General features: G+C 43.8%; 1 protein-coding gene across 6 annotated transcripts in view; it reads left to right on the top strand.

Moving 5' to 3' along the window:
* The window catches only part of EPHB2 (EPH receptor B2), a 935811-nt gene that overhangs the window by 834476 nt on the left and 74133 nt on the right, over positions 1–27202 (top strand). Inside the window, exons 9-13 of one of the 6 annotated variants that reach the window (XM_069610867.1) lie at positions 1066–1181; positions 9076–9198; positions 18467–18711; positions 21125–21340; positions 27046–27195. In XM_069610867.1, the coding sequence (XP_069466968.1) occupies positions 1066–1181; positions 9076–9198; positions 18467–18711; positions 21125–21340; positions 27046–27195 (850 nt within the window). Of the gene's footprint in view, positions 1–1065; positions 1182–9075; positions 9199–18463; positions 18712–21124; positions 21341–27045; positions 27196–27202 lie in introns of all 6 variants that reach the window. The other 5 variants (XM_069610866.1, XM_069610865.1, XM_069610869.1 and 2 more) reach the window with 5 other exon arrangements.

Raw genomic sequence — 27202 nt, 5'->3', positions numbered from 1 at the left:
TGTGGTGTCTGTCTTTGGTTCAGTGGGAGCACATCATAATGTGAATGGCAAACTTTGCAAGGAGGTTTTCTTGAAAAGTGTGAACCCCGGCCCTGTTTGACACTTATCTATAAACTTCAACTGCCCATTCATTAGGTGGTTTATTTGAACCTTGCAGCTTTATAATGCAACCAGTACAGATGCGGATGATGGCATACCTGTTTTCATTATTTTTTAAGGGGATACTCCTGTACCCAGCCCTAAGGATAAGGGGTCTATCAGCCACTTTTACTTCCTACAAATAGGCAAATACTCCTAAAAAATTAAAATAGGAAGTACTAATACGCCCAATTAAAAATGTCAAATGGACACATAGGACCTTGTGCCCCTGCTGTCACCCAACAGCTCCATGGATATGTTTGGACCAGTAGTACACGTAGTACCACAGGAAGAAACTACTATAATTATGCAAGAGGTCACATTTATCTTTTAATGTGCATGAATAACTGGGTGCAAAGAAGTATTTCTCACAAAAACAGTTCTGTTTTGCAGTTAAAATATATTTTTACTCGCATATAAAATACTTACATTTGGAACAGGACTTTACTCCCGACAAAATCATTTTACTGCCAACTTTAAAAAACAGGGAGTAAAATACTCCCACTTCAAAATCTTATCTGGGGCTCTGCCTGTACCATCCTTACTCCTCCCTCCCCCACCATCTATTTCCCTATACTTTGCCACTCTGTATTTTGGCTGGGGATGGCGAGGTTGAAAGAAGGGTAAAAGCAAATGCTGCCACCAACATTTTTGCCATCTGTATAGTAATTCTGGCAGTATGAACTGGAACACATCAGCCTAGGCGACTCTACTGGTAGTAATTGGTCTTCATGCAGAACACACTACAGTGCTTTCCCTTAGCTGAAATGATGTATATGGACGAGTGCGTGCATGTGCGCCTGTTTGTCCATGCTCGTGTGGGTGATGCGCTTTGGTAAACGGGAGACAAGTTGGCTGCCATGAAGTTAGATAAACATTGTATCCCGTAACGTCTCTGCTTCCAATCCCCTTTTCTTCTCGTTTCAGAAGGAGGGGCTTCAAGAGGGCGGACTCTGAGTACACCGATAAGCTGCAGCATTATACCAGTGGCCACAGTACGTACAGACTGCCTTCACCCGGGCCGGGTGCTCGTTCACTCGTTGGTTCGTTGGTTCGTTTGTTCCCTCTATCACTCTTTCCATCCGCCATCTCAGTTGCACTGGCCGCAGGGAGACCCGCAGGGGCCAACCTTTGTGGAATGCAAAAACCCGCCTAGACAACAGCGTTCAGGCTCCATCTATGGTGTCATGCGCTGCCAGACTTTTCCTATCCCTAGTATAGCTCGCAAGCTTGCAACCTTGCTTAGAGATATGGACCGATCCATCCAGCCGAGTAGAAAGTACTGGAGATGTGATGTTTTATAAGGGTACCCATATCTTTCCTGCACAATTTATTTCTTCAAACTGACAAATATGCTCCATTAAACCTCGTCCCTAAAGCCCAGAAAACCTCAAATCTGCATATTGCAATAGTTTAGCGCCCCAGTTCTTGCAATTTGTGCAGGCATAGATATGTACGCAGGCTTAGCACTCTCGTCCCTGTGGGGGCGAGCTCATCAAACCACCCAATGGTTAATCCAGTCCGGATTTTAGAATCTCCAGAGTGGCTAATATGAAAGCATGCCATGTAATAAGTTCAATGGAGGATATTTGTGTATACGTTGGTGATTCTGAGAACCCACCTATATTCGGAGAATCAAAGATGCCATTCCTAAGACCTGAGTGTCCTGAGTTCTGATGTTAGTTGTCTCCGAGCTCCAGAGACTGGGTCACTCTTGCATGCACATAGAAGACGAATAAAGGCTGCACGCATGACCTAAAGAGGCTACGTTTGTATCCGTTGTGGCAAGTGAACTTAACATGCCTGGGTAGTTGCAAAGTGCAAGGATGTGTATACTACAGTGTTTTGATGAAGACCCTGCTGCGTTTCCCTGCGAGCCAATCCTGGGCCCTCCGAGTGTTGTACAAGTTACTTGCAATAGAAACGCTCCCCAAGTCTGTGTATAGCTTGAGGCATTAACCCTCACGCTGCTGCAGCTTCAGTTATCTCGTGTTAACAGACGGGCCCAGCAGCTGCGTGCTGGGGCACGCTAAAATAGTCCAGAGTGTGCGATGTTGAGGGTTTGGTGCAGCTCGGGGGGGGAGGGGGGAGGTTGGGGGGGGGGGTTTGGCTGGTGGGGTGGGGGGAGGAGGTTGGCATGAGTTTGAAGACGAGGCTTTCGGTGCTGAGCCCAGGTTAACCGCGGCGGGAGGCTGGTCTGGCGCCGAAGTCAGCTATTTGCTGAGGCCATCTATCTGAGAGCAGGTATGTGGGGGAGTCACAGCTCGATGCTTGCAGGATGTACCATGCAGAGTAACTCTAGAGGCCAGATGGAAACCTGTGCATGCCCCTGTCACAGAAACAGATAACCACGGCCGAGGAATTAATCTCTCATTAGGGAACGACTTACCAACAGCGTTGTTTCATTATGACCAGGGCGAGAAATGTGAGTCAGCGAGGTTGGGGGGAGGCGTGGAGAGCGTTTTCTCCATGTAGAGGGAATGTAATGGGTTATTTATTACGCGCTTAATACCAAGAGATTTCTAAGCGCGGACCCGGGGATCGAGCCTGTGATGCTCCTCATCATAGACTGGAAAACAAGGAAATAGCTAGACCCTGCCACAGTCCACAGGCTCTGAAAGGCGGATGGGGCTGGGGCAGCATCATTCATGAAATGGGGGCTCATTGTTGACTCTTTTGAATCCATAGAGGCAAAGACCTGTTACGAAATCGAACAATTCCCCCCACGGATCCTTACGTCACGTGTCTCGCCACCTGTTTCTCTTTTCAATGCATTCTAGTAGACTGCGTGTATGTCCCGTAAGGTCAGTGGAAGCCTTGTACAAGTAATTGGTGCCCCAGTCCCTGGCGTGGATTCACAGCTGAGTTAGCCAAACAGGGACTTTTGATATAGGTGGGACAAAACACCCTGGTTCTAGATTTAACACTTCTACTTGTTTAGATTCCAAATCTGCCAAGCTACCCATGCCAATGCGATTATGCCTACTTGGGCGTCAGTTACCCGGATACCAGCAAAGCATGGGGAAGGGGTGATGTTCTGTGTCCCAGTAGAAGTTCCGCATTAGCAGACTTGTAGGTTGGATGAGGCCGAAAGCTTTTGGTGCCGTGGAGGAGGGTGGCCAAAAGAGTACCAGCAGGAAACAGGTGGGTACTCTGGGCATCAGGGGAGAGCCAGGGTGGCGGTTGACCCCTACCACCTGACCGCCACTGCCAAAAGGGCGTCCATAGACACGTTTGAAAGTGAGTACTATTTCTATGCAAGTGACTTTACAACACTGGATGGGTGCCCAGTCACACTGCATGCTGGGTCCATTTCGCACTTAGCATGTGCCAAGTAATACATTGTCTGTAAACCTATAGTGAGTGGCATTCAAAGAGTGCGTTCTTCAGTCTTTTCACCTCTGCTTATTCTTGAAAATTGCCTTTGATTCTGCCAATTTAGAGTCTAAAATACATTGCCCGTCAAAATATAACCATTGTGACATGCACATGTTTACTGCACAGGCATGTTGTGGCCCCCTTAATATTTCAAATGTGTTTACTCCTCCTTCTCGCTGAGGTAACAGAAACATGTATTGGGCGTTACAGTTCACCAGGGGATCAGGGGGAGTGGTGGTAACAAAACAGAAAGTGGCATAAAGAACATCATTATGGATGGTATTCCATTCAGGGGTCTGCAACCTGTATGTTTTGGACTACGACACCCATGACCCCTCACTCCCCATTGACTATGCTGGATGGAGCTGATGGGAGTTGAAGTCCAAACAGACCTGTTCTGTTGTGCACCTATGCTTTATTGATGCCACAGGTCCGGCGTCTGCAACCTTTGGCTTTCTAGATGTTTTCAAATACAGCTCCCATCAGCCCCAGCTAGCATAGGGGCGGGATCATGGGAGTTCTAGTCCAAAACATCTGGAGAGCGGAAGGTTGCAGACGTCTTCCATGGGTGATATACCCCTTATGTGGTAATCCAACCCATGCTTCTCTTAGAAAACTCTGGCAGCTCCCCTTTATTTGTGGAAAGCACCTCTCTGTGTTGATTGGAGATCTTTCAGGGTACCTTATAACCTGTAGGAGCATACCATTGCATCCATAGGCTGGCAGCGCCTGAAGCCGACCTTGACTCTGTGACATTGCACTGCGTTTGGTAAAAATCACCTGACCCTTGTCATGCAATGAAGAGGAAATTTGGCAGACTGCCATTAACCTTTTGTGTTATGATGTAGTGCTTCACACTGGACCCTTGCTCCTTCCAAGCACTGAAATAACAGGTTTTAGTAGCACCAAATGTATTGGTACTCGGTTTTTCGACCTCTGAAGAATTTAGGACTGAATTAGCCCTGCCGCAAGATTCAAACATGCCAAAGTGCAGGATGGCCATATGCAGAGGCGAGCACTTGACCAGTGAGCTATCCACCCGGCAATAGACTCCCTCCATCATGGGGGTAGCCTGAAGCTGCAAATGCCCTCTGGGGGTGGAGTGAGTGGCAGAGCAGAAGAGAACAGAGCAAAGGCTGCGTGAGTGTTGGCACATTTTGTGGCTGAAGATTTTCCTAACCCTGCTTTTATGGATATCTGAGAAAGTAAACACTGAATAAAACGAGAAAGTGAACCTCATTGCATAGTATGGCATTCTACTAGGGTGCGTGCAGGTCGAATCGGCTGCACCTGGCTCGATTGAAGGCAGACCCCCCCTTCTCTAAAATCATAGAATACATAGCCACCTCTGTGGGAACCTACCTGCATTCAGGCCAACCTCAGTCTTTTGCAAAAGGCCAGATTCTCACAATAATTCATTTTGGAAAGTCTGCCCTTTAAAAGAAATTCGGAATTCGGATCATTTTTTAGGCCATCTGTGGAGTTTCAAAGATTAGTTTACGTCATTTTGAACACAAGCTAGATATATTGCGCACTGCAATCTAAGCGCCGAATACTTTCCCTGGGTGATCAGCTGCAGGAGGTGCTGTGTTAATTGCCCTCGGGATTGTACATTTTCTTCTGCTCATTTGAGAAGACTTGTATCCAATTTGTTACTCACCGCAACATTGCAGTTGTCTGCTACTAGACTCCCCTTATTGACTTCAGAGGATTGTACTGTTCATACCCAAACCTGTCTGGGATTGTTGAGCAGCTTTGAGAGATGCCTGCTATTGGTGTGAATTGGCCATGCCTTTAGATCTTGAAGAGCACAAGAAGATATTGCTTGAAATCTTTATCTTCGAAAGTGGGTGTTTCTCAGAGGGAACGTTCCAACCCACAGCATCTGTTGGAGCGTGCATTGCACGGCATCTGCAGGGTGGAGGAACCCAGAAGGCCTGTGGATTTTTGCTGCCAATGTTGATGCCCCGCAGCACTTGTAAAACGGTGCTGTTTTGATCTGAAAATGAGCAATTAAAATATGTCTTAGCAAGTTCTGCTCTTCAGGAAGAAAACTCGCTTTACTTGCTTTTTCTTCATTTCTCGAAAACAAACTCCAGAGGGGGATATCTTCGTGAGTAAGGACTTGCCTATAGAGTGTGCTTTATGCATAGGTACTGCACTAACGTGTGGGAGTGCTGTATAAGTATGGTTCTCCACTCTCAGCTCCGACTGTGTACCTCTCGCCCCCAACGCTCTGAAGCGACTCCCAGCATGCATGCAGTACTATAAGATACCCTGAAAATAAATTCTTATGTGCTGGTGCATGGTCGCTCCTTGCTGAGGTGCCAATGGAACCCTAGTGGGGTATTCAGTGGTCATGAAGGCACAAGATGGATTTTACTAGGCTGTCTCTGGCAGGGGACAGTTGGATGGTTACTGCTCCCTCCACCTGGCGAGATGGTTGGCACACATCCGCGTTAACTGTCCGAGCCGGCTCATGGCACATGAACAGACTGTTCCACATGGAATTATTGGAAGTATTGTTGCGCCGGCTAAAATTGGTGATGGCAACAATTCCTTAGACCATACAGGTGAGTGTGGAGGATAGAGAGGGGGGTGGCGGGGAGGAATACAAGGGGATTTCCCTGTGTTAAGAAAAATAGGCAATGTCGCCACCAGCCTTTTCAATGGTGGCGTTCAATTAGTGAAATGTGCACGCAGATCCAAACGGACAGTGTGAGGTATCTTGCACTTACGCGGACAACTGCTTCCTTCATCAACCCAGTTCCATTCTCCTGGGCACTATGGTTCGATCGCCTGCAGTACAGAGGCAAATTATTTCACAATGTCTGCTGGATTAAATGTACCCTGTCGTAGTAGCAAAACAAAAGAGGTGGTGGCTGGAAGGTTTAGAATTAATATGATCCGGGCAACCCTCGAGACCACTGTTCTTCACCTGCCAAGCCATTACAAAAGGCGAAAGACCACGAGCAAATCAAGATTGGTGCCACCCCAAAAGGGGCAGCCCATACTGCCAGGTTACATCCCTTCTGCACGACACCACAAGCATACCCAGGCGTGCTTCGCCTGAAACATGTCTGGGGATGCTTTTGGTCAGAAGGGAAGTGACCTAGCAGTTCGGGCTGGACAGCCCCTTTGGGGTGGGACCAAGCCTGATTTGCATACGGTCTTTACCCTTTCTGTAATGGCTTGACTTGCTTAAAAACAATGGTTTGGAGGAGTGCCCAGAGCTGTGTCCGTGGTTAAGATTTATACAAAACCTTCAAGCCTTCAACTTTTGATTTTGCTTTAGGATCCATTTCCGGACTGTGCGGCCCCAATGCACAGCTATTTGGTAACAGTTCTGTAAGGAAATATGTATGGCTGCATATGTTTTCCATGACACGGAAGAGGATAAAGGCCTCAGCACATTGGGCTGTTTAAACCAGCAAATATCAAAAACAAATTGGGGAGACACAATACACGAATGTAAACAATGACAGAAATAAAGGCTGTTGTCATGGTTTACCCAAAAATTCAGAGAAGAACTAATCTGTGGATGATCCCGGCCTTCCATGTTTAGAAGTATTAGTGATGTTAGTAAGATGTGACCTTTCTCGTTTATTCGTTGTTGTGCCATCTTTGACCCGTGTTGATGTCACATCCATGCGCTCCTGCGGGTTTTCATTCCCTGCTGATTCATGCCAGAGACTGTCGTGCCTCTACTGTGTCACACATTGGTGATAATCTATCCGCGACCTCATTTTAATGTCCTAATCTTCCTAGTTATATGTGACAGACGTGTTCTGTGTCGTGATTGTACTTTTCTTGCTTGTACGTTTCTAATAGGCATCTTTGCTTAATTCTCACACCTTCTGTCTAATCTCGTTATCACATAAAACCTTGATAACACCACTTCTCAGAGGGTGTTAATTACCAGCTTCTGTTATCAACAGCAGTTGATTTGCAACTTATTTCAGCACTAATGCTCCTCAGTGTCAACGTTTAACAGTTCTTTTTCTTCTAGCAGACTAATTTAACGATTTACCTTCTACATATTATCCCTGTGACATTAACCTTTGATTGTGCAATTTTCCTCTCTCTCTCTCTCTCTTTCTCTCTCTCTCTCTCTCTCTCTCTCTCTCTCTCATTGACACGATACGTTTCCAGCTGAACACCTGTACACTTTTCACCTGTGAATTCATTTTTCTTTTACATTGTTGGCTTCTCTTTTATTGTCTTTCCCTTCTGTTCCTCTCTATCTATTCCATTCTCCTTTTGCCGGTCTTCTCTTTCACTCACTCTTTCTCCCTGTATCCCTCTCCCATTTGCGCTCCCTCTGCTCCTCTGTAAAATCCTTTGCTTTTATTTGTTGTTGTTCATTTTGTCCTTGTTTTCTTATTTCTAACTTGGCTCCTCCATATGAGATGTTCTTTATTTACTGTCACATTCTCTGTTGATTTTCTCTGTTTTGCGAATTCCCCCTTTTTACCACATCTTACTCGCTATTGGCCCCATTTTCTCTTTACACTGGCCACTCTGCCTCTCGTTATTTATTTATTTTTTTAAGTTCAGTGCATGCATTTTACAGCCTTTGTCTTTAAACTTCATATTTGATTGTTTCTCTTTAGTTCTTGTCTACGTAGTTCATGTACTGATGTTTACCTTTTCAAAAGCTCTCATTCATGTATTTCTGTACTTTTAGATCTGTCTACAAATCTCCTCTCACTCAGTCATCTTGTGCCAACCTCTCGTCCTACTGTCTCTTTCAGTTTGTGTTACTAATTTTATAACAACTCTCTTTCTGGTGCTTCTTTAAGTTTGGTCACTTTTCTTAAAATATCCCTTTCCTCTCCACTTTACTTTCTCTTTCATCTCAGTCCACCTCTCTCCAACATCTCACTTATGTTTCTCTTCTGCCCTCTAAATGTGCAAAACATATGAATAGATTTTGTAAACATACTCACATATTCTCTCCTCATTGGCTCTGTTTTGTATTAGCGCGATCAGATTCTAACTATCTCTCTCTTTGTCCTTCTCCATGTCGCTCTGCAATCTTTCACTCTTAACACTTTTTCTGCTCACTGTGTGTCTTCTCTTCCTCATCTCACTGTGTGTTTCTCTTTGTTCCCGTCTGCATGTATGTTACGGCACAGCTCTCGCTATCTCCCACTTCATATGCCTCTCTCTCTCTCTCTCTCTCTTTCTCTCTCTCTCTCTCTCTCTGTCTATAGCTATCTTGTCTTATTCTCGGCGGTCTTTCTTTAGAGCTATTTCACTCTCACATCTCCTGTCACTTCTCTAGCAGCCTCTTCATTCTTTTCTTCTGTATCTTTCAGGATTTGTTCCTTTTAGCTTTATACTTTTCTTATATTGTCCCTTCTCTTTCTCTGTCAGTCCTTCTTTCCGCTGCTCTTTCTTTGTATCTTCTCTTTCTAGTTCTTCTTTCTTTATCTCTCTTTCTCTGACTATCTGTTCTTTCTGTCTTTGAGCTTTGAGATCTCTCTCTCGGCCATGTCTCTTTTTGGATCTGTCAGTGCAAGCGTTCTGCCTTTAACTATCTCTGCCCTCTCATAGTGACCCCAGGGATGAAGATTTACATTGACCCATTTACCTATGAGGATCCCAATGAAGCTGTCCGCGAATTTGCAAAGGAAATTGACATCTCATGTGTCAAAATAGAGCAGGTGATTGGAGCAGGTAGGTGTTTTCAGTTACTTGTCAATTAATGTACATGAGTTAGAAAGGGCTCTGATCTGTAACAGAGAGACGTGGCAATGTTTGTATGCTTATGTGGAACATAGTTTGAGAAATCACAAAGGGCTTTCTAGAAAGTCTTGGTCCGTAACACACATCTTGTTCCAGACATGATGGAAACGTGTGATCGTGCACAATCTCCAGCCTCACCGTTTCTCCTGCACAAGGCAGGGGAGAGTGTGGTTATCTGTAGAACACACATAATGGGAGATGCTGCATGATGTACCCCAGCCTGTGTTTCACAGAAGAGGTGCATTTTTTGAAAATGCCGGGAAAGGAGCTGGAGTAAGGTATCTGTATTGACACACTTTACATATTTCCCTCAATTGTTTATCTGTGTACTTACAACTGGATCATAGTTGTGAATTCCAAGTTATACATAAAGCTTTTACATAATCCATAATTGAGTTGAAGTTCACTGTAAATGTACAGGATCTGAAAGCCACCACACTGTTTCAGAATGCAGTTAACATTTGGACTTGGGTCTATACCATGGCAAAAAGACATATGCAAATGATGACTCTTCGGAAGAATCGGTCGAATGAGTTTGTATTTGTATACCAGTTATCAGAGACTATACATCAGCCATTTCAATGGAAGTCACAACCAGCAATAAGGAACCACCTAGGTGCGGGTAATGTTTACCTGGGAATGGACATCACAAGATCACATTAAGTCTTCTCTTGTTCGAAGATATAACTGCCCAAACAGTGAGTATTTATGAACTGCCATATACTGTCTAGGCCAGGAATTCTCTCCAGTATAGTACCACACAAAAACAAATGCCTAAAGGATACCTATCAAATTGCCCCCCTAGCCCACAGTCTCATTAGTGTGGAGCCCACACTGTTTATGGCCATGGGAACTTCCATACTAGTACGCCCCAACCCCTTTTGCCAGACTCCCGAGATATCATAACCGTGGTACCAAGAAAAGTCAATTTCTTGTGCCACATATAAAAACTAATGAAAGGTATACACAGTCCTGTCCCCTTAGGCACGCAATGGATTCCATATCTCACTCCTTTCACTTGCAAAGCTGAATGTTTATTAATGAATTGATTTCTCATTAAAATATTGTGACGTCCTCCATTAGGAGTGTGGAACTCTCCCTCTGGTCCATCAGCTTTCTTGCAGGTCATTTTTTGTACTGTGTGCATGCCAATCATTAGGGGGAAATACATTTCTATTGCCCTTCTGGAGAGCACATTTGAACATTTCGATATAGCATCCAAGAGAACTAACCTTAAAATGAACATACATTAAGAATCCTGTCTTAGGTCGACATCTCACCTCGAGAATTCTCATTATACAGTGCTGGATATGGAAATGGATGAAAAGCTGTGGCATTGCAAGAAAGACCAGGTCCCTCTACGTGATATCTCAGGCTGTGTTCAAGCCATTTTCCTCTTCATAGCCAGTCCAAAGATATGTCCCAAAGATATGTTCAGGGAGACTATGGACTTTTCTGGCCTCCAGACTTGTTGCCATTGGCGGGAACAGTCACCCAGCAGTCAAAAAGACAAGAGGCGGCAAATACATAGGTTCATTGAATCAAGATCCTGCTCCTTAGAGAAAGACTTACGGCACCCTACAGATCTGGAAAACCACCTCTCTGTTAATGGATGGATAATATTGTACCATAGGGAGTGGCAAAAATATCACAGAAGAACAGTGGGCCCTTTCCACCACCAACAAAGGACACCGAGTTCCCCTTCCTTCTTTCCTCCTCCTATCTTCCCAACCATCTGGATGTGCAACCACAGATGATGGTGGAGAGCCATCACTTTCTTCTGAAAAAGCCCCTCTAGTAGAGAGTGGACAAGACTTGTTCTCCAGCCTCTTACAGCAGATACAGATATAGTACAAGGACCTTACTAAATCTGCTGTAGTTGAGTCAATGTAAACATGCATTGTGTGCAAAACACCCTGATTCGCTCACACAGCGGTCACAACAAAACACCACTTTGCTTGGCTGAGAAACTCAACATCTGTAGATGCCAGCACACAATCAGAGGCCACAACACAGCCAAAATGGAAACAAAGAACTGTACAAGGAGAAAGAGGAAGTAGGCCTTGCCAGCTATTCACCCCGTCTCTGGAACAAGTTACCAATGCACATAAGACTGGCCCCCTCCACACTACACTTCAGAAAGGACCTGAAGACCATACTCTTCAAGGAATATCTCACTGACCACTCAACTAAACCCTTCCACTCTCTCTCTGTGAAGGACACCTCCTTGTATGCTCACTCTACCCTTCCCAGCTCATCTGCTACCAGTGCACCTTTTATCCCTCTGGCTCTTTCTTTTGTATACAGTGCTACCTGCATGTCAGTTATATTTGTGCTTTTTAACTCCCACATATTCATGAAGACAGGTATATGAAGACAGCTGCTGTACAGCTGATAGTCCTGTCATTTCAGCAAAATGATTGTCTCTGAGCCATAAAGCCGAAAGGCCCCTGTTCACACATCCATAGCTAACTCCTGCACAGGTCATTATTAAGGCTCCTGGCAGAGGACAGGCATTAACAGTAGAAGGTGCTGCCATTCAGGAGATATACAGCACTGTGTTTTCACGAAGGCGATGTCCTTGGTTGAGCCTTATCTACATCTAAAGGGGACCCACATTTAACCCTCGCTGGATGACCTTGTAATGCATGCATCAACTAACATGACTGCCCCTCTCCATTCTCTTACAAACCTAGTCAGATAGACAGATACAACCTTCGACATCATAAACCACATGTATTTGGGTTTAGGTTGGGCATACATCAAGCAGAAAGTAAAGATTTGTTCTCACGGGAAACGTCAGATCTTTCAGCTATATGACTCTCACCACTGCCTCAGTCAATAAAGGAGGGTTGAGACCTGATCCTTGAAGCGGTTGGTGCTACTCTGTGGAATAACTTACCCTTTGCCCTAAGAAGCTAAGAGCAAAACGTGAATCTCAGGAAGCAACCAAAATTGTTTTTTTCAAAAATGTGTTAGACACATGATTTCATCTTCACCACTGATCTACAGTGGCTACTTTCATATCTGATGAACCAGCAATACATTGTAAATGCTTCTAGCTCCCCTGCCAACTCACCGGCACAGAGCATATCGGGCCTACGTAATTTCAAGTGAATAACAAATTTGAAGATTTATATCCAAAGCGGTCTCTGTTATTATTTTTCTCTCATTCTATGTAGACTGATTTGTTGAACCCTCACACATAACTAATGATTTTGTACTCTTGCGTTTGCCCCTTTGCCCACCCCTTTGCACTTTACTGATATTGAATGTTCCAAGGCTGTTAATCAGACAATTCCTTCTCCACACTTTTGATTCCCTCTTGTTCCCTCAACCCAACTGATTCTTGGGTGCCATGAAGTGAATGTTTCTCGGTTGGTGTAGTAGAAAATAGCAAAACAAACCCCCTTTTCAAGTTGGGCCTCTCAGTGAATGCACATAATTCCACATCGTCTCCCTTCGCAGAGAATGAAGAACATTGCCAGTGTTTTTCCCCTGGATAGGTTCCCGCTAGTCCTGAGGAACCTACACACCCACTTCTTGAGAAGAGCCTTTACCATAGCCATCTGATTCCACAATGCTATTGGTCACATGCTCTTCTCTGTACAGTTAGTCTGGGATGCCCAGATGCACACGAGGCAAACACAACAATGGTTTGCATGTACAGCGTGTTCCTATCACAAATGACGTGCTAGAGGACCATTAGCGCTGTGTATTTGGCGTTCGCTTGGAGTTCTAACCTAGAATGCCGTCAGTTCCATGAATTGTGATATTACCAAGATCATTTTACATCAATATTCGTGAGCACACAGGGATGTGTTTGGCAGTGAGGACACTCTTGCCATGACTCCAGTGCATGAGGTTCTTGCTCCACACACTACAAGTGCAGTGTTCTGCATGAATATTCAGAGGGACATGCATTTCTATCAGCTGTATGCTCTGACCCAGGACCTCAGCGAGTGCTCATGTTGTGACTGCCTCTACAACACATCTGGGGGGGTCTTGATAACTGTAGATCAAACTTGTTCAGCAGAATAACAACCACCACAGTTGTGTGGGATCTGCACAATCATGTCATTGACACGATCATCAAAAGGCATGTAATCCGGGGGGCAGGTAAACCTCCAGTCTCTCCCTTCTTGGGAGATAACTTTCTGTCCAACTGGTCGGGGATGTTCCTTTACACATTCCCATCTCTTCCCCATGTCCACAAGGTCAGTCTGAAATTTGGGACACATGCAAGATGTAGTCTCCTTCTGGGAGTTTTCAACTGGCATTTTGACATGACAGGGTTTAGTTGTGACAGAATGCCATCTGTGAGGGTGTAACAGCCTGAGCTTTTTTGGTTTTTATTAAGAAAATGATGCAGGTAGATCCGCTCTGAAAGTGAGGTCTGCTAATTAGAGACCCCTTGTATAATGCTCCGTTCGGAAAAGCAGCTGGGCCTGTCAACTGCCATCTTGTGGTTTGTCAACATGACAGTACAAAGTGGCATTTGCATTCCTGTCAACAGACTTCTGTAGCACAAAGCTCCAACAGCAAGAGCTGCCTTTAACCATGAGTAGTGCGTTCTGCCAGAACCTGGTGGCAGATGACAAATCAAAATATAAGCCATATCTGGTTATGACATGGTGGTCTCTGGCATTGCACAATTTTACTGGCCAAAACCATTTGGTCTCATTTTATTGTCAAGTTGGTTGAAAGTGACTTCCGGTCAAGGCCTCCTGTGTATTCTGCATCTAAGACTGAGTGTCACTCAAGACAGGAACTACCGCCAGGGTTCAGGGAGGAGTCCAATACTTCAAAGGGCAGGTTGTGGTAGGTTAAAGGAAATAATACCATGGAGATAATTAACAGAAACTGTTTGATTTAGGCAGGCAGGAGAAGGAGGCAGATTTAGAATAGCCGGGTGGGAAGCATCAGACCACAGAATTGTTTCACCACCTTGGATTCTCTCAGGGCTCCCAGACTTCCTGAAACTCCCTCCCCACTTCCTGCATACAATGCACTCTGGTTATAACATCACCAGGCAGGGGAGTCTGGAGCAGAAGATAGGATTGAATCCTTTACAGAATGATAGAAGGGAACAAATCCGCTGTAGAATGTTGTCTATGTAAGGGTGTGAGACCAACCCTCCCATTGAATCATCTTTCAACATCTTAAGGATTACATCTGCAATGCTTTTAGGGGCACAGTCTACTCGAAAGCCCTCTGCATAGAGATGAAGACACAGACCTCCAAGAAAAGGGTAAGCCTTTTCCCATAACCATCCCTGAGGAGCATCCCTTGAGGTGACTGCTTTGCTGGAGAAGGCCTACTGCTGCTGAGACTTCTGGTACCCAGGAATGTGTTAAGTTGAGATGATAGAACCCTGCCATTTCTCTCTAACACATTCCTCGCTGGGAAGAGCACTTACCTTTGGTGGGGTTCCCCAGCACTCAAAAGTCAATAAACTGCTCAGGGTCCTGCCATCTTCAATCAATTTTTCAGCCAGGCCGACTGCTTTGAGACACTCTAGCTACTGCAAGCACCCAGAGCTGCCTCTGAAATTTGCCGCATTTCTATCCGATGTTGAGCCGCTGACCCGACCCATTGTCTACCTCTGCTGCAGCCATTTCCATGTTGATCTGCACTGAAGAACTGCATTGCATTGTTGGACCTCTTCGAGCTCACTCATCCAATTTGAGATGATGAAGACCCATCGTCTGCCTGGTTTCTTCACCCGATTCAAGCTGATCAGGGATACAGGACCGCACTGCCTCGCGGGACCATCTCCATCCGGCTCGACAACCACAATCCATTGGGAGGAACCGGCTCCGATTGCTATGATGCCGACTCAACCCATTGAAAACACCTTGAAGCCTAGCTTCATGCTGTCGAACCCCAATAACAAACATTAAAAGTTATTCGAAGTGATTCTATCCTCCTGGCTTGCCTTAAAGGGCTCTAGCAACTATTGAGACCCCACATTTTACCTTTGTAAAGAGATATTCAATTATTTTGGCAATTATTTCCTGTGCACGTCTACTATCTTCAAACCCAGAGTGCCACGTTACTCTAAAGTCTGCATTCTCTGTATTCACCCTTATAGTGGTGGGTTATTAGTGTTTTAATTAAGTAGTATGTATTTTGTATGTATAATCAAAGTATCCCATCTCTATTGAACCACCGGTTCTATTATTGTTTGGATTGCTTCTGTGCTAGCTCCCATCCCTCCTGAAGTTTATAGCCTGCCCTCGGCACACATGGCCAGTACACCTGTCGGGTTGTGCGGTTTCACTTATAGGATTGGGACCAATGCTTGTTTGGTAGTAATGTCCAGCTGAATAGGAGTTTCATTCACTGCTTATCCCTGAACTCCTGAAGGGCAGTAGTCAATTTGTCACAATAATACTGAGACCTGCTTCACCTGTCAGATGCCCGGCCATTCCTGGTTCTCAGAGAACAGGCCTAAAGAGCACATTGTTTCTGCATGCCTACTCTTAATTTCTCAGCTCTGCAGCCTACAGCCTGGATAGTGAATCTATGGATCGTTGAGGTCCTGCAAGTAGCTTGGAAGCCTCCATCCTAAGAGAAGATTGCTCAGATTCTGGCGGTCGTCCTTGGAGAGGTAGTATAACCCACTCTCCTGTTCCTGGAACCAGGCGATTGCCCTCATGTCCTATCTGGACTCTATGGTCCTCCAGGAGGGGTCCTGTCAGTTCTTCCTGACTGGTGCATACAAAAACGACGAGGCAGAGGCAGTCCCCTTGCAAAATCCAGTCATCGTGTCACTTTAATAGACTGTTAACACTGTTGTCTCCTGTGGAAAGGCCTTAACCTTCATGCAATTTGAAAGTCCTTTGAGTCAGTGGCCACATTGGGGCAACATGATGGGTGTGTGAACTCTGACTCCCTTGGCTATGGCACTATATACAGTGTTTCATAAGGAAACGCTGATGTCGGACATGAAGTCTTTTTGCCATCGCTCCTTTCCCGCCTGTCCTCTCAGACTCTGCAACATCTCGATATTAGATGGGCTCTGAAATTCCATATTAACAATGCAAAATAATTCCGAGTCCTGAGTGTCTTTTCGTGACATGTGGTGGGCCATCATTAGGCAAGGAGACTTTTGCGGCTTCTGAGGCCCCCGGGGTAGTTTTCTTCTATCCGGTAGACATGCAACCTTGTAACTATTCCTTCAGGTGTAATACAAAAAATCAAATCTGTGGGGCAGCAGCAAGGGCAGCACCCCATGCTTCCTCTATGCTTTTCTTTCTGGATAACTGTGGCGGGTCAATGTTCCTTTTCTCTGGGCATTGTGCAAGACCATTTTGGGGTAAACGCATTCTCCAAAACATGACTTCCGGGTGCTTGGTCATCTCACGCAGTGGTCCAGAGGGAGGTGGACAGAGCATATCAGTGTGTGCACCTTACTATAGTGACCCCTGGACTGTTAGTCCCGCTCCCCTTCCTGCACACCCTCCAGCTACAAGCGGGACGTTCTCCTTTTTTGTGGCATTGACAGTGAGCGCAAGACTGAGGTATAGATACTTGGGGGTGGGAGGGTGTGTGTGTGTGTTTGTGAAGCAGGTAGATGAACCTTGTAGGCCCTTGCTTTGCCTTACACGCTTATTACTCATATTTTCATAATTTCACTTCTGGGGTAAACACTACGTCTTTTTTTTGTATTTATTTTTTTTTTAGAATTATTGGCTCTTTTAATTAATTATGCATAGCATTTGTTTTGTGAAATTGATCCAAAAATATTGTTTCTGTTGTGTAAACACTGCCGCTTCTGTTCCCCGGGGGCGGATTGCTTGATGCCTTCTACCTGTTATTCGCTGGTGAGACACTTTACACCCCCTGCTTCAGCTGCACACGCTGAGCTCGGGAGCTCAGGTGTCCATGGCTAAGCCTGCTCTATGTGTGGAAACACGGCGCGCAGCTGCTGGAATATGTCACGGTAACCTTACCAGTTAATGTTTACACTTACCTTGTTCTGGATGATAAATCCTGCATTAACCCTGACACTGGACTACCTGTTGTGTGCACGTGATGGAAGCATTCGCCAGTGCAGTCATCCCGCTGCCAGTTATGCAGCAAGTCCAGTTATGCAGCAAGTCCAGTTATGCAGCAAGTCTTTTTGTGTTGCGTCTTTTTTGAATACGCGGGTAAGACACCAGAGTAATAAGGACTTCTAGGTGCAGCACCTTCCAAGAGTACTACATTTAACAACACACTATTTTAAATACAACGTAAATGCTTCTTACTCAACAATCGAATCATATTTCTCCTTGTTTTACATTTATCAACTTTTTGAGAAGCAGTAAGTTCAATGTTATATTGGGGCAAGTGTCCGCTGATAAATCAGAATTCCCCCCGATATATAGCACACTTCACTTATGCTCTGTACTCTGCAGGGGAGGCATTGGGCTGGAACAAGACTGAGCTGCACTCCTTCAAAATGTGTCTCTCTAGAGCACTGTTCCTGCCCACAACACCAGCTCCAGGTCCCACAATCTGTTACCAATAAGCTGCCACATTAATTTCTCCTATTCTCCTGTCCTTAGCAGGTAGATGAATTAACCATTCATCTACCTTACTGCAATCCCCCCTGAGGGGGATTGCAGTAAGGTAGATGAATGGTTAATTCACAGGCTCCATGAAGCATGCTCAGGGAACAGCACAAGCCTCACATCCCTACCTAATTAGTGTCCAGATGGATATATGTGTCTTTTGTTACACAAGCATTTTACTGATAGGGCGGGTGTTATGACACAGTCCAGTTGGCATTACTATCTCAGAAAGGTTTCATGCATGGATCACTATCACAGACATATTTCAAATATAACATTTCATGGTCATTCTTATCTTCCCAAAATGCAATTTCCTTTTATGTAAATCGCTATGACTGAGTCGCGTCTGCACGTTCCTCCCAGTTGCTGTTGATTTGGTTCCTTGAGGAGATCGGACGCTGCTAGACCTGGGCTGGGGCTCCTCCCCTGAGCCCCACTTACATCGCTCCAACCACTACCCTCTCCCCACACAAAGGGTGGTTCCAGAGTAAATTGTGTCAATTTCCACTACAGATAGTCACAAAATATATTTCAATCAAACTATCGTTTAATTCAGGTCTTTGAAAAATGTGATGATATTGATATGAGCTAATGGTGGAGAAACATGCAGTGTGGGCTGTCTCTGTCACCCCTAGGAGAGTTTGGAGAGGTCTGCAGTGGCCACCTCAAGCTGCCTGGCAAGCGGGAGATCTTTGTCGCCATCAAGACGTTGAAATCGGGCTACACGGAAAAGCAGAGGCGGGATTTCTTGAGTGAGGCGAGCATCATGGGACAGTTTGACCATCCAAACGTCATCCACCTGGAAGGGGTGGTCACCAAGAGTGCCCCTGTAATGATCATCACAGAGTTCATGGAGAATGGGTCACTCGACTCCTTCCTGCGGGTAGGTGATTCTGAGAAGTGCTTTTGTCTGTTGAATGGTGCAAGCTATGACTTAAAATTGAGGGGGGATTGTGTCCTTAGGATGTAAGAGGAGGAACCCAAAGGCTGGTGGTCTGAAGTGTAATCTTGGAAATGGGAGCAGGTAATGAGGTCAGTCGATCCAGCGGCTTTATGGGCAGGGCTTGGCACATGGGGTTATCCTGCTATGACGTACATTTTCTGCCCAGTGATAGGAAAATGGCGCTCATCTTTGGAAGTGAGATGTGTTCTTGTGTTTGTTTTGTGGTATGATCCACTGCAGAGGTGGCGAACGGGTCTCATTTGAGCGAGTCCGGTTTCGTGTATGAGCTATAGTGTTGAAAATGGAAGGAAGTTTAATCTAATGATAACATCACAACTGACACCATTGTAGGACAGTTGGACATGTTATGTATGTGTAGTAGAAGGTATAGCCTAGTAGTTGGAGAAGATAACAATTTTTTCTAAGATGTGCTACACCTACTTGGGGGTTGGAGGTTGTTCTGATGGTAGAGTGTTAGCATGCATGCGTAGTGTGGAGATGTGGGTGAATGTTGGCGATATGTGTTACCTGATGTATGATTTACATTGCGTGAAGTATGGCACTGGTGCTGCTTATTTGCTAGATGTAGTACAGTGATTGGTGAATAGGCATTGTGATTTGCTTGTTTGAAGTGGTCTGGACCAGTGATGGTGACGTGTCCCCCCAGACAAGCAATAATATGGGTAGTTGTTGAAGAAGGAGGTGTGGCCTAACAGTAAACAGGATTAATGCATTTTGTTGTAGAGCTGGTATCCGTACTCAAATGGTGTTCTGGTTATGCTGTTTTTGAGTAGGGAGTGCTTATTTTTTATTTTTTTATTTTATTTGTTTTAGTTGAAATAAATCAACCTTTCAAATACACATACAAAATATACATATAAAAATCAAACTGTGCGAAATTTAAAACAAGCAGAACTCAGTATAAGCTGTATACAATCTGGTAATGACAATTTTCTCTCATATAGGTGGTTCTTTATAGATTGTGGTGGAGAGGTGAGGATGTGGAGTGAGATGACGGAGATGGCGTGTTGTCTATTGTTCAAAAGATATTTTTTGTAGCAGTAGGAAGGTTGGCTGTTCTAGTGGTTGAGCAGGAATAAGACCTGGTGGTGGAAATGATGTTTAGTTGGAAGAAATGTGGCTCTGGGTCCTGCATGCTGCCTGTTTGAGGCCACTCCCCTCCCGCACCACATTTGTTTTTAAACTCTGAAAGTAAGAGTTCTGCAACTGGGCTATAGTCGATATGCATGTTCCAAAGTGAGGGTATTATGTGAACAATGTGTAAACCTGGATGATGGACATCCTTGGCACAGAAAGCTTCTAGGTTCCCAATATGGCACCATAGCAAAAGCTGGGGATTCCAATATGGCGTCATAGCAAAAGCTGCGGACTGTGCACAATGATTTTTCTCACTCATTTAAACCAGTGCCTGCTATCTGTTGGCTATATTCGCATTGTTCCTTACACTAACACCCTGCCATTAACTGGCACCCACGTTGGCAGCTCCACTGAGATGTCAAGTCACATGGGCCATTGACTCTCCATTTTCCTCTTCATTTTATTGCTATATTTCCAGATCTGATACTTATCAAAGACCGGATCTTGCTGCAGGTGGCGCGCCATGCACAGGTGGAAGGGTGCAGGCTATGTAATGTGATACTCACGTGATAGAAGTGTTTAAAACTACCCAAACAAGTAGAAACTAAGAACCCATGCTAAAAGCAAAAGTAGCTTCTGGATTGCAATCCAATGCTCATTAGGGATAGTTCAGGCTGTGTGAATGTGACCATGACACTACAACTTGGAAAAGACCCTCATTTCTCTGAGCAGTTTAGTGTTGAATAGATGCAGAGGACTTTGGAAAGGTATATGATCAAGATGGCGGCCTCAAGGAACGTACAGGTGGTAAGAGACTCTGATGTCCACCTGGGGAGAGACTGCGTTATTCATGAGCCATAGTAAGTTCTTTCCTCATCGAATAGTCTCTCTCCACGGGAAACTCAGAGTTACCCATTAAAGTGTCTTTATATTCGGCCCCTTTGTGTTTTTTGAAAACCACATAACCCGTATGAGACAGAAACCTTTGGCATATATTTTTAGGGTAGGCCTTGGAATTCTTGTTCTTTTCACTTATGCCACTGCTCACGTAGAATAATGATCCCTATTAAACCAGGGTGAATTGTGGGAATGCACAGGTGGCTTTCAGTGTCCAAATGAAATATTGCTTTTCTAGCACCACTTTTCAATGACACATTACTCTATATTGCTAAACTCTGTAGATGGAACAATGGTCTCCAGTGTCCTCGCACTGCACTAATACTATAATCTAGTAATTGTATTCTGATTTCTACAGCAAAACGATGGCCAGTTTACAGTCATCCAGTTGGTGGGCATGCTGCGTGGCATTGCGGCAGGCATGAAGTACCTCGCAGATATGAATTACGTACACCGGGACTTGGCTGCACGCAACATCCTGGTCAACAGTAACCTGGTCTGCAAGGTGTCCGACTTCGGCCTCTCGCGCTTCCTCGAGGACGATACGTCCGACCCTACATACACAAGTGCACTGGTAGGAAATACTTCATGGGGGGTGGAGGTAGAGGGAATTGCGGGTGTAAATGTAGGCATGTCAAACGCCTATGCTTTCGGGTGCCATTTTCTTCACAATATTCATAATGTTTGCTTTCTCAGTGTAATTATTTCATCTGCCAATGTATGGCCAACTCAAGAGGTAGTGAATGGGTGCCCATAGCTCCATCAATGCGGTACAATACTTCGTCTTTACAAAATTACTTTTATGTAGCTGGAGGAAACCTTTGACTTTTTAACATAGATTTCCTGCAGTTGAGACCTTTATTTTTTTGAAGCGGTGGGACACTACCAATTTTTCTCACAGATGGAACTAACATGCACTCACAAGGGTCCTGGCTGAGATTGACCAAGCAACCTAACCAGAGAATGATCTCTACTTTACGACCTTACATACTAGAGCCTCACAAACACCTGTTGATCAGGGGTCAAGTCGAAACGTAGAACACAATATTTTAATTCAATGTTTGTAGGCCAACACACAAATACTTTTCGTTCACGTTTAGATGTTCCAACATTGGTATTTGTTGGCATTCTCCATAATACATTTTTATGTTTGTTATTGTTTGTGGGGATTTATCTTTTACAACAGCTGAAATTCTCAATTAATGTAAATGTAGCACTTTCACGAAATTGAAGTTTTCATACCGTGCCACACATCCTTTTGTCAAAGGTTTTCCAAATAAAATTGATTTTTGGCATAAACTCTCCCACGAGTATAGAATTGGACATTTTTTTTCCTCCACGAAATCGACATGTTTTCAATCTACAAAGCTCATTTAGTAAGCACACCCAAATGTGTTGAACTATTTTAGATTTCTTTTAAAATGTAAAGTGCATTGTTATTTTCTTACTAAATAATGGGATTATAAATCTTTAAAAGTTAAGCGTGAAAGAAGATTTTCAAGTGTTCCTAAGTTTAAGAAACTTGTAATTCTTGCATATAGTCGCATGAAAGTTATTGATAATTGTATACTTACTTCCCGATAAAAGAAACGTTATGCATAACTATCACTGAAAAGAGACCATTACAATATGGTTATGTACAATGTTTTAATGCAGATTATCAGGACTAAAATCTACAAGCATTGACCCGTGTGTGAATATTGAACTACTTTGAAGTGCAGCACATTTGTAATTTCTTTGAACTTTGCTTCTATAAAGGATCGACCTTATCTTACGTACAAAGTTAGTTATGTTTAGATGAATAACATTTAATGTTGCCAACATCGATATTTGAGCTTAGTCAATAAATACAATATAAATAACAATTAGTTTGAGGCAGCTCTTCACAGCTTTTACATTGGTAAATATAATACAAGGAAAAGTGAACGCAACTAATTATTGCACTTTTGATAATGTGCCAAATCACTGTTGTAGAGCTCTCAAAATCCCCTGGCTTGCCTGAGCTTTTGCGTGTATTGCGTCTTGGGCTTGGGATCACCAGGCCTTAGTGTGCTGGAGGAAAATAAAAAGAATGTAAGGAAGATGCGAGAGGAAGGATAGGACAAGAAAGAAGGGAAAGAGAAATGCAAGGAAGCTTGGAATGTGTGGCCATGTGAATGGAGTGGATGTAAATAGTGGCGTGTGGGTGAATTGCATGGATGCATCAGGGGTTCGAAGATGGTCAGGCTAGCCTAACAGTAAAGAAAGGCATGATTGCCTGCGTCCCCTTGGATAACACATTGTTAGTCTAGGCAGTATAAAATTACAAAGATTAGTTAACATATAGAAATAAAAGAAAATGTATAATGACATGTTATCAGAAGGTATCATCATTGTTGCAGCTTGTATCTTTTATGGAGTCGCATGATATGCATGATCTGTCATCTAGTGGTTAGCCAAGTATTACAACCTGTTTACCAAACTGAAAGTTAGGTGGTATCCGAGGCGTTCCATGTTTCCCTTGTATGATACCCACACTGCTTATTCCAGTCGACGCCCTCCACATTTGGTTTTAATTTCCCCATTGGTTATGAGGGGGAAGTAAAGTTGACCTTCCCCCAGGAAACATAATAGATTACGTCTAAATATGGCAATGTTGGCTTGGTCACGTGTAAAAGGTATGATTAACTAACATACACCGTCACCTAGGACTTACTACAATGTTAAAAAGAAATAAAAATGCACACAGACACACACATGCAAGCACTTGCCTTTCACACTTGGGCACATTTTCTGCATCAAGTAATCCTTTTAATTAAGATGTCCGTCATCAGGATCCAATCTAATCTTTAATCATCGCAGCATTGTGCACCTGAACCGGAGTACAATATGAATGGCCTGACCTGCAGAATAAGCTAGCTCCACTTGCTTCTGAGCCAATAGGGGCAGATGAATAGAATACAGATTGAAAATAAGCAGGTGTGGACAGGCAGCATGTATTAGTTGGTTGACACATTTAAACTGGCCTGCTTTCGATTGTGTTATGAGCGCTTTGGCGCTGCAGCAATGCTCAGAGCAACCTTCATTGCTGCCCTTCATGATAGGAGTGTGTTTAGCACGTCCTTAGTTCCCAACCACACCCGAGTCCCTGGCACACGTGCAAAGGGACAGCCACGTCTACTCACTCTTGGCAACTTCCTCTTCAGCTGTAAACCCCCGCCTGCAACACCACTGCAATTGTGTCACTGCACATTGTCTTTGTCAAGCCTCTGCAAGAGACTGCCTTGGGGACATGCAACGAGATTGCTGCTTCTTACAGGTGTAGCAAGAGAGGCCGTCACCAGGCCTGGCCAAATGCGTGTGCAGCCCATTTAAAACCCCAAAGATACTGTTATAAAGCCATACATCTTTAAGAAACCTGCCCGTGTAGCTTGTTTGCACGTAGCAGAGTAGGCATTGACCCGATATGGCCAGCCTTTCTGGAATCCCGGTTTATTGTGACATTTTCGAATGTCACAATTTCGAATGCCTTTTTCTTGAATGAAAAATGGCGGGAAAAAAAATGGCGATTTTTTTTTTTAATGGTGGGGTTCTCCCCAACCCCACGTTTTTTTTATTGACCCTTTTTTTACTAACTAAACACAAAAAACACATATAAAATAAAAAAAATATATTCGGCATTTTTTTTCAACAAAAAGGCATTCGAAATTATTCATTCGAAATTTTAACTGGATACCTGGAATCCCATATGTGTCTGCTTTTTAGAAATAGACAGCTCTATAGATGGTCTCAATGCCCGCCATTTTGTAAGGAGGAACATATTTTGGAAAGCATCAGATTATCTTGCTAACAAGGCATGTATTGATTTCGGTGTCCCTTAAACAGTTCTGTGGGTGCCTGTTCTCTAAAGAAACAAGTCTTTAGCAAAACTGGAGCTACATCCATGACACATATTTTCCCTCACTACTTCTCTTTATAAAGCTAAGATGGTCACTTTTGGAAAACATGGCATTTGTTGATTCCAGGATACAACATTGATAAAAAAGAAATGGTATTCTGAGAGTCAGGATCCGGGAGAGCGCGTTGTGGTCATTGGGTGCTGCTGGACTCAGAGAGGCCCAAGAGAAAGATGAAGGGCAGTTTTCCTGCAACCAGACGGTCTAGGAGATTCAATGCCATCTTTACTGTGGCTGCTTTGATGCATTGATTCGTGATTACACGTTGACCTGAAGGACAGACTTGTTGGCAGCTGTAGTTTTGGAGCAAGGTGGATGAAGGTTATTTTATTTATTTTCCCTGGATAAGGTTCTGAGGTAAAGGGGCGTAGGAAGGCATTGTTGCGTAGCGTGGAATTCTCAATCTTCAAATGCTTTGGAAAGGTTTCCGAGGAAAGGTTGTTTTGTATGTTTCTAAGTTAGTCCTGTTTTGTTGACTTAGAATAGTTCCGCAATGGAGGTGTCGGGGACATCTGGTAGTTGGTTTCATGTTGGAGTAGTGCTATAGAATCTCTGCGTGGCCTGCACCCTGTTTTAAGTGATTATTTATGTGACAGGAACATCATGTTACTAAACCCTGTCGTGGGATTGGACACTGGCATTAGTTTACCTATATACATTTTTAAACCATACATTGCTTTTTGTGGTTCGAATCAGTTGGCTAAATAATAGCTTGAGTGCTGTGGAACAAAAATAAAATGTGGTGATCCAGCGAATCTGTTGTTCCTTGAAGCTGAAACATGCTTTATTGTCTATACAAATGTCGATAACCAAGTTACTCCTTTGCAGGGGTGTTGCTAGGTCTGGAAAATACCCCCTTTGTATAGCAATACATTTCTAATCCACGGACAGTATTGAAGTGCATTTTGGCAGCTACATGTTTGTATCATATTATGGGATGCTTCTCATTTGTAAAAATAGATAGTATTTTTGGGGGGCAATAACTTGGGCTCTATATAGTCAGCCACCTGTTTAGAATTAAATTATATAATTCCTCTTCTTTGATCATTTTTAGAAAAGCATGTCTATGTCCACTAGTCTTTTTTAAAATTCCTTTTACCCTCCTTCCCTATCAGTATCTCACATATACGTACCCGCATGCATTTCTTACAAGTGGGCCACTGTCAGTTTGCCTTGTTGTGTCGTTTTTGATTCCATTGGGCAGTCATTTCTTCATGTTTCTTTCTTTATCAGGGACATCTCTGTCTTTGTTTCCTTTTTCATTGTTCTTGGATCGTTGTCACCAAATCGCCTTTTTTCTTCCCTGGATTTTCTTCCTCATCTCCTTCCAGACCTTTCCCTTTCCCTTTCCTTTCCCTCTCTTTATTGCCCCTGACTCTTTCTTAGAAGGCCCATGCCAGAACTGCTTAAATACCACCGAGTGTGGTGGCTTTCCAGATTGTTGCTAATTTTCACAGACAGCCTGTGAGATTTTGGCATATAATTCAAAATTCTGCTGTCCCAGAATTGCAAGGGATCATTTTGCACCCTATTTGTTTAGTTTTAAAATCACACTAAATCGAAGCTTTGATACCTTTTACTGGACTATCTTATAATATTATTCTGTGATGGTAAAACGCATAAGCTTTCAAAGTCCCTCACCAGTTAATGGTCACAGGATAATTGAGTGACCTTCATTTGATGAAGAAGTCTATGGGACTTTGAAAACGTGTGGATTTTACCATCCTACCATAATATTCCCAGATAGTCCAATAAAAGATATTTTAGCTTGTATTTTATGCAATTACTACATTTTATAAAAGTAATGTCTGTCATTAGGGCTGTACATTTCAGAGTCTCTTATCTGATATTGCTTGATTATTAATGATTAATCCGTATCGTCATTCAAACATCCTAACCACACATGATGTATTTTCTTCACTGGAAATCCACACGATTTACCTCGAATTTCTATACTGGGATGGAGATAGAGACAAAGATACACCCACCCGACTTATTCGTAGAATGTTTCATCAGATAGATGTAATTTGTGAACATTTGTCATAGACCTTTTCTCTTATTATTACATTATTTTTAAGTGAATGAACTGGATATTACTCTACGCACATTATTACATTATTTTAAAATGAATGAACTGGATATTCCTCTACGCACATCGGTAACCAGTAAAGGAAAGTATACAGGAGTCTTAAACAATAAGCTGTCCAGTCAGGTGTCCATCCTGTAGCAATCACTGGTGCTGTTTTCAGCACTACATTCAGGTGTAGTGCTTATAATTAAGACTCTGATTAAGACACTGTGTGTAGTTTCTTCAACCAGTGTGTCTCTTTTGTACTCCCTCAAGGGTGGAAAGATCCCAATTCGATGGACGGCGCCGGAAGCAATACAGTACAGGAAATTCACCTCAGCCAGTGATGTTTGGAGCTACGGCATCGTAATGTGGGAGGTGATGTCCTATGGGGAGCGGCCGTACTGGGACATGACCAATCAAGACGTAAGTG

The sequence above is a fragment of the Ambystoma mexicanum genome, chromosome 8 (assembly GCF_040938575.1).
Source record: "Ambystoma mexicanum isolate Mex_15411 chromosome 8, UKY_AmexF1_1, whole genome shotgun sequence".
NCBI lineage: Eukaryota > Metazoa > Chordata > Amphibia > Caudata > Ambystomatidae > Ambystoma > Ambystoma mexicanum.
This window is presented reverse-complemented; position numbering and strand designations above follow the sequence as displayed.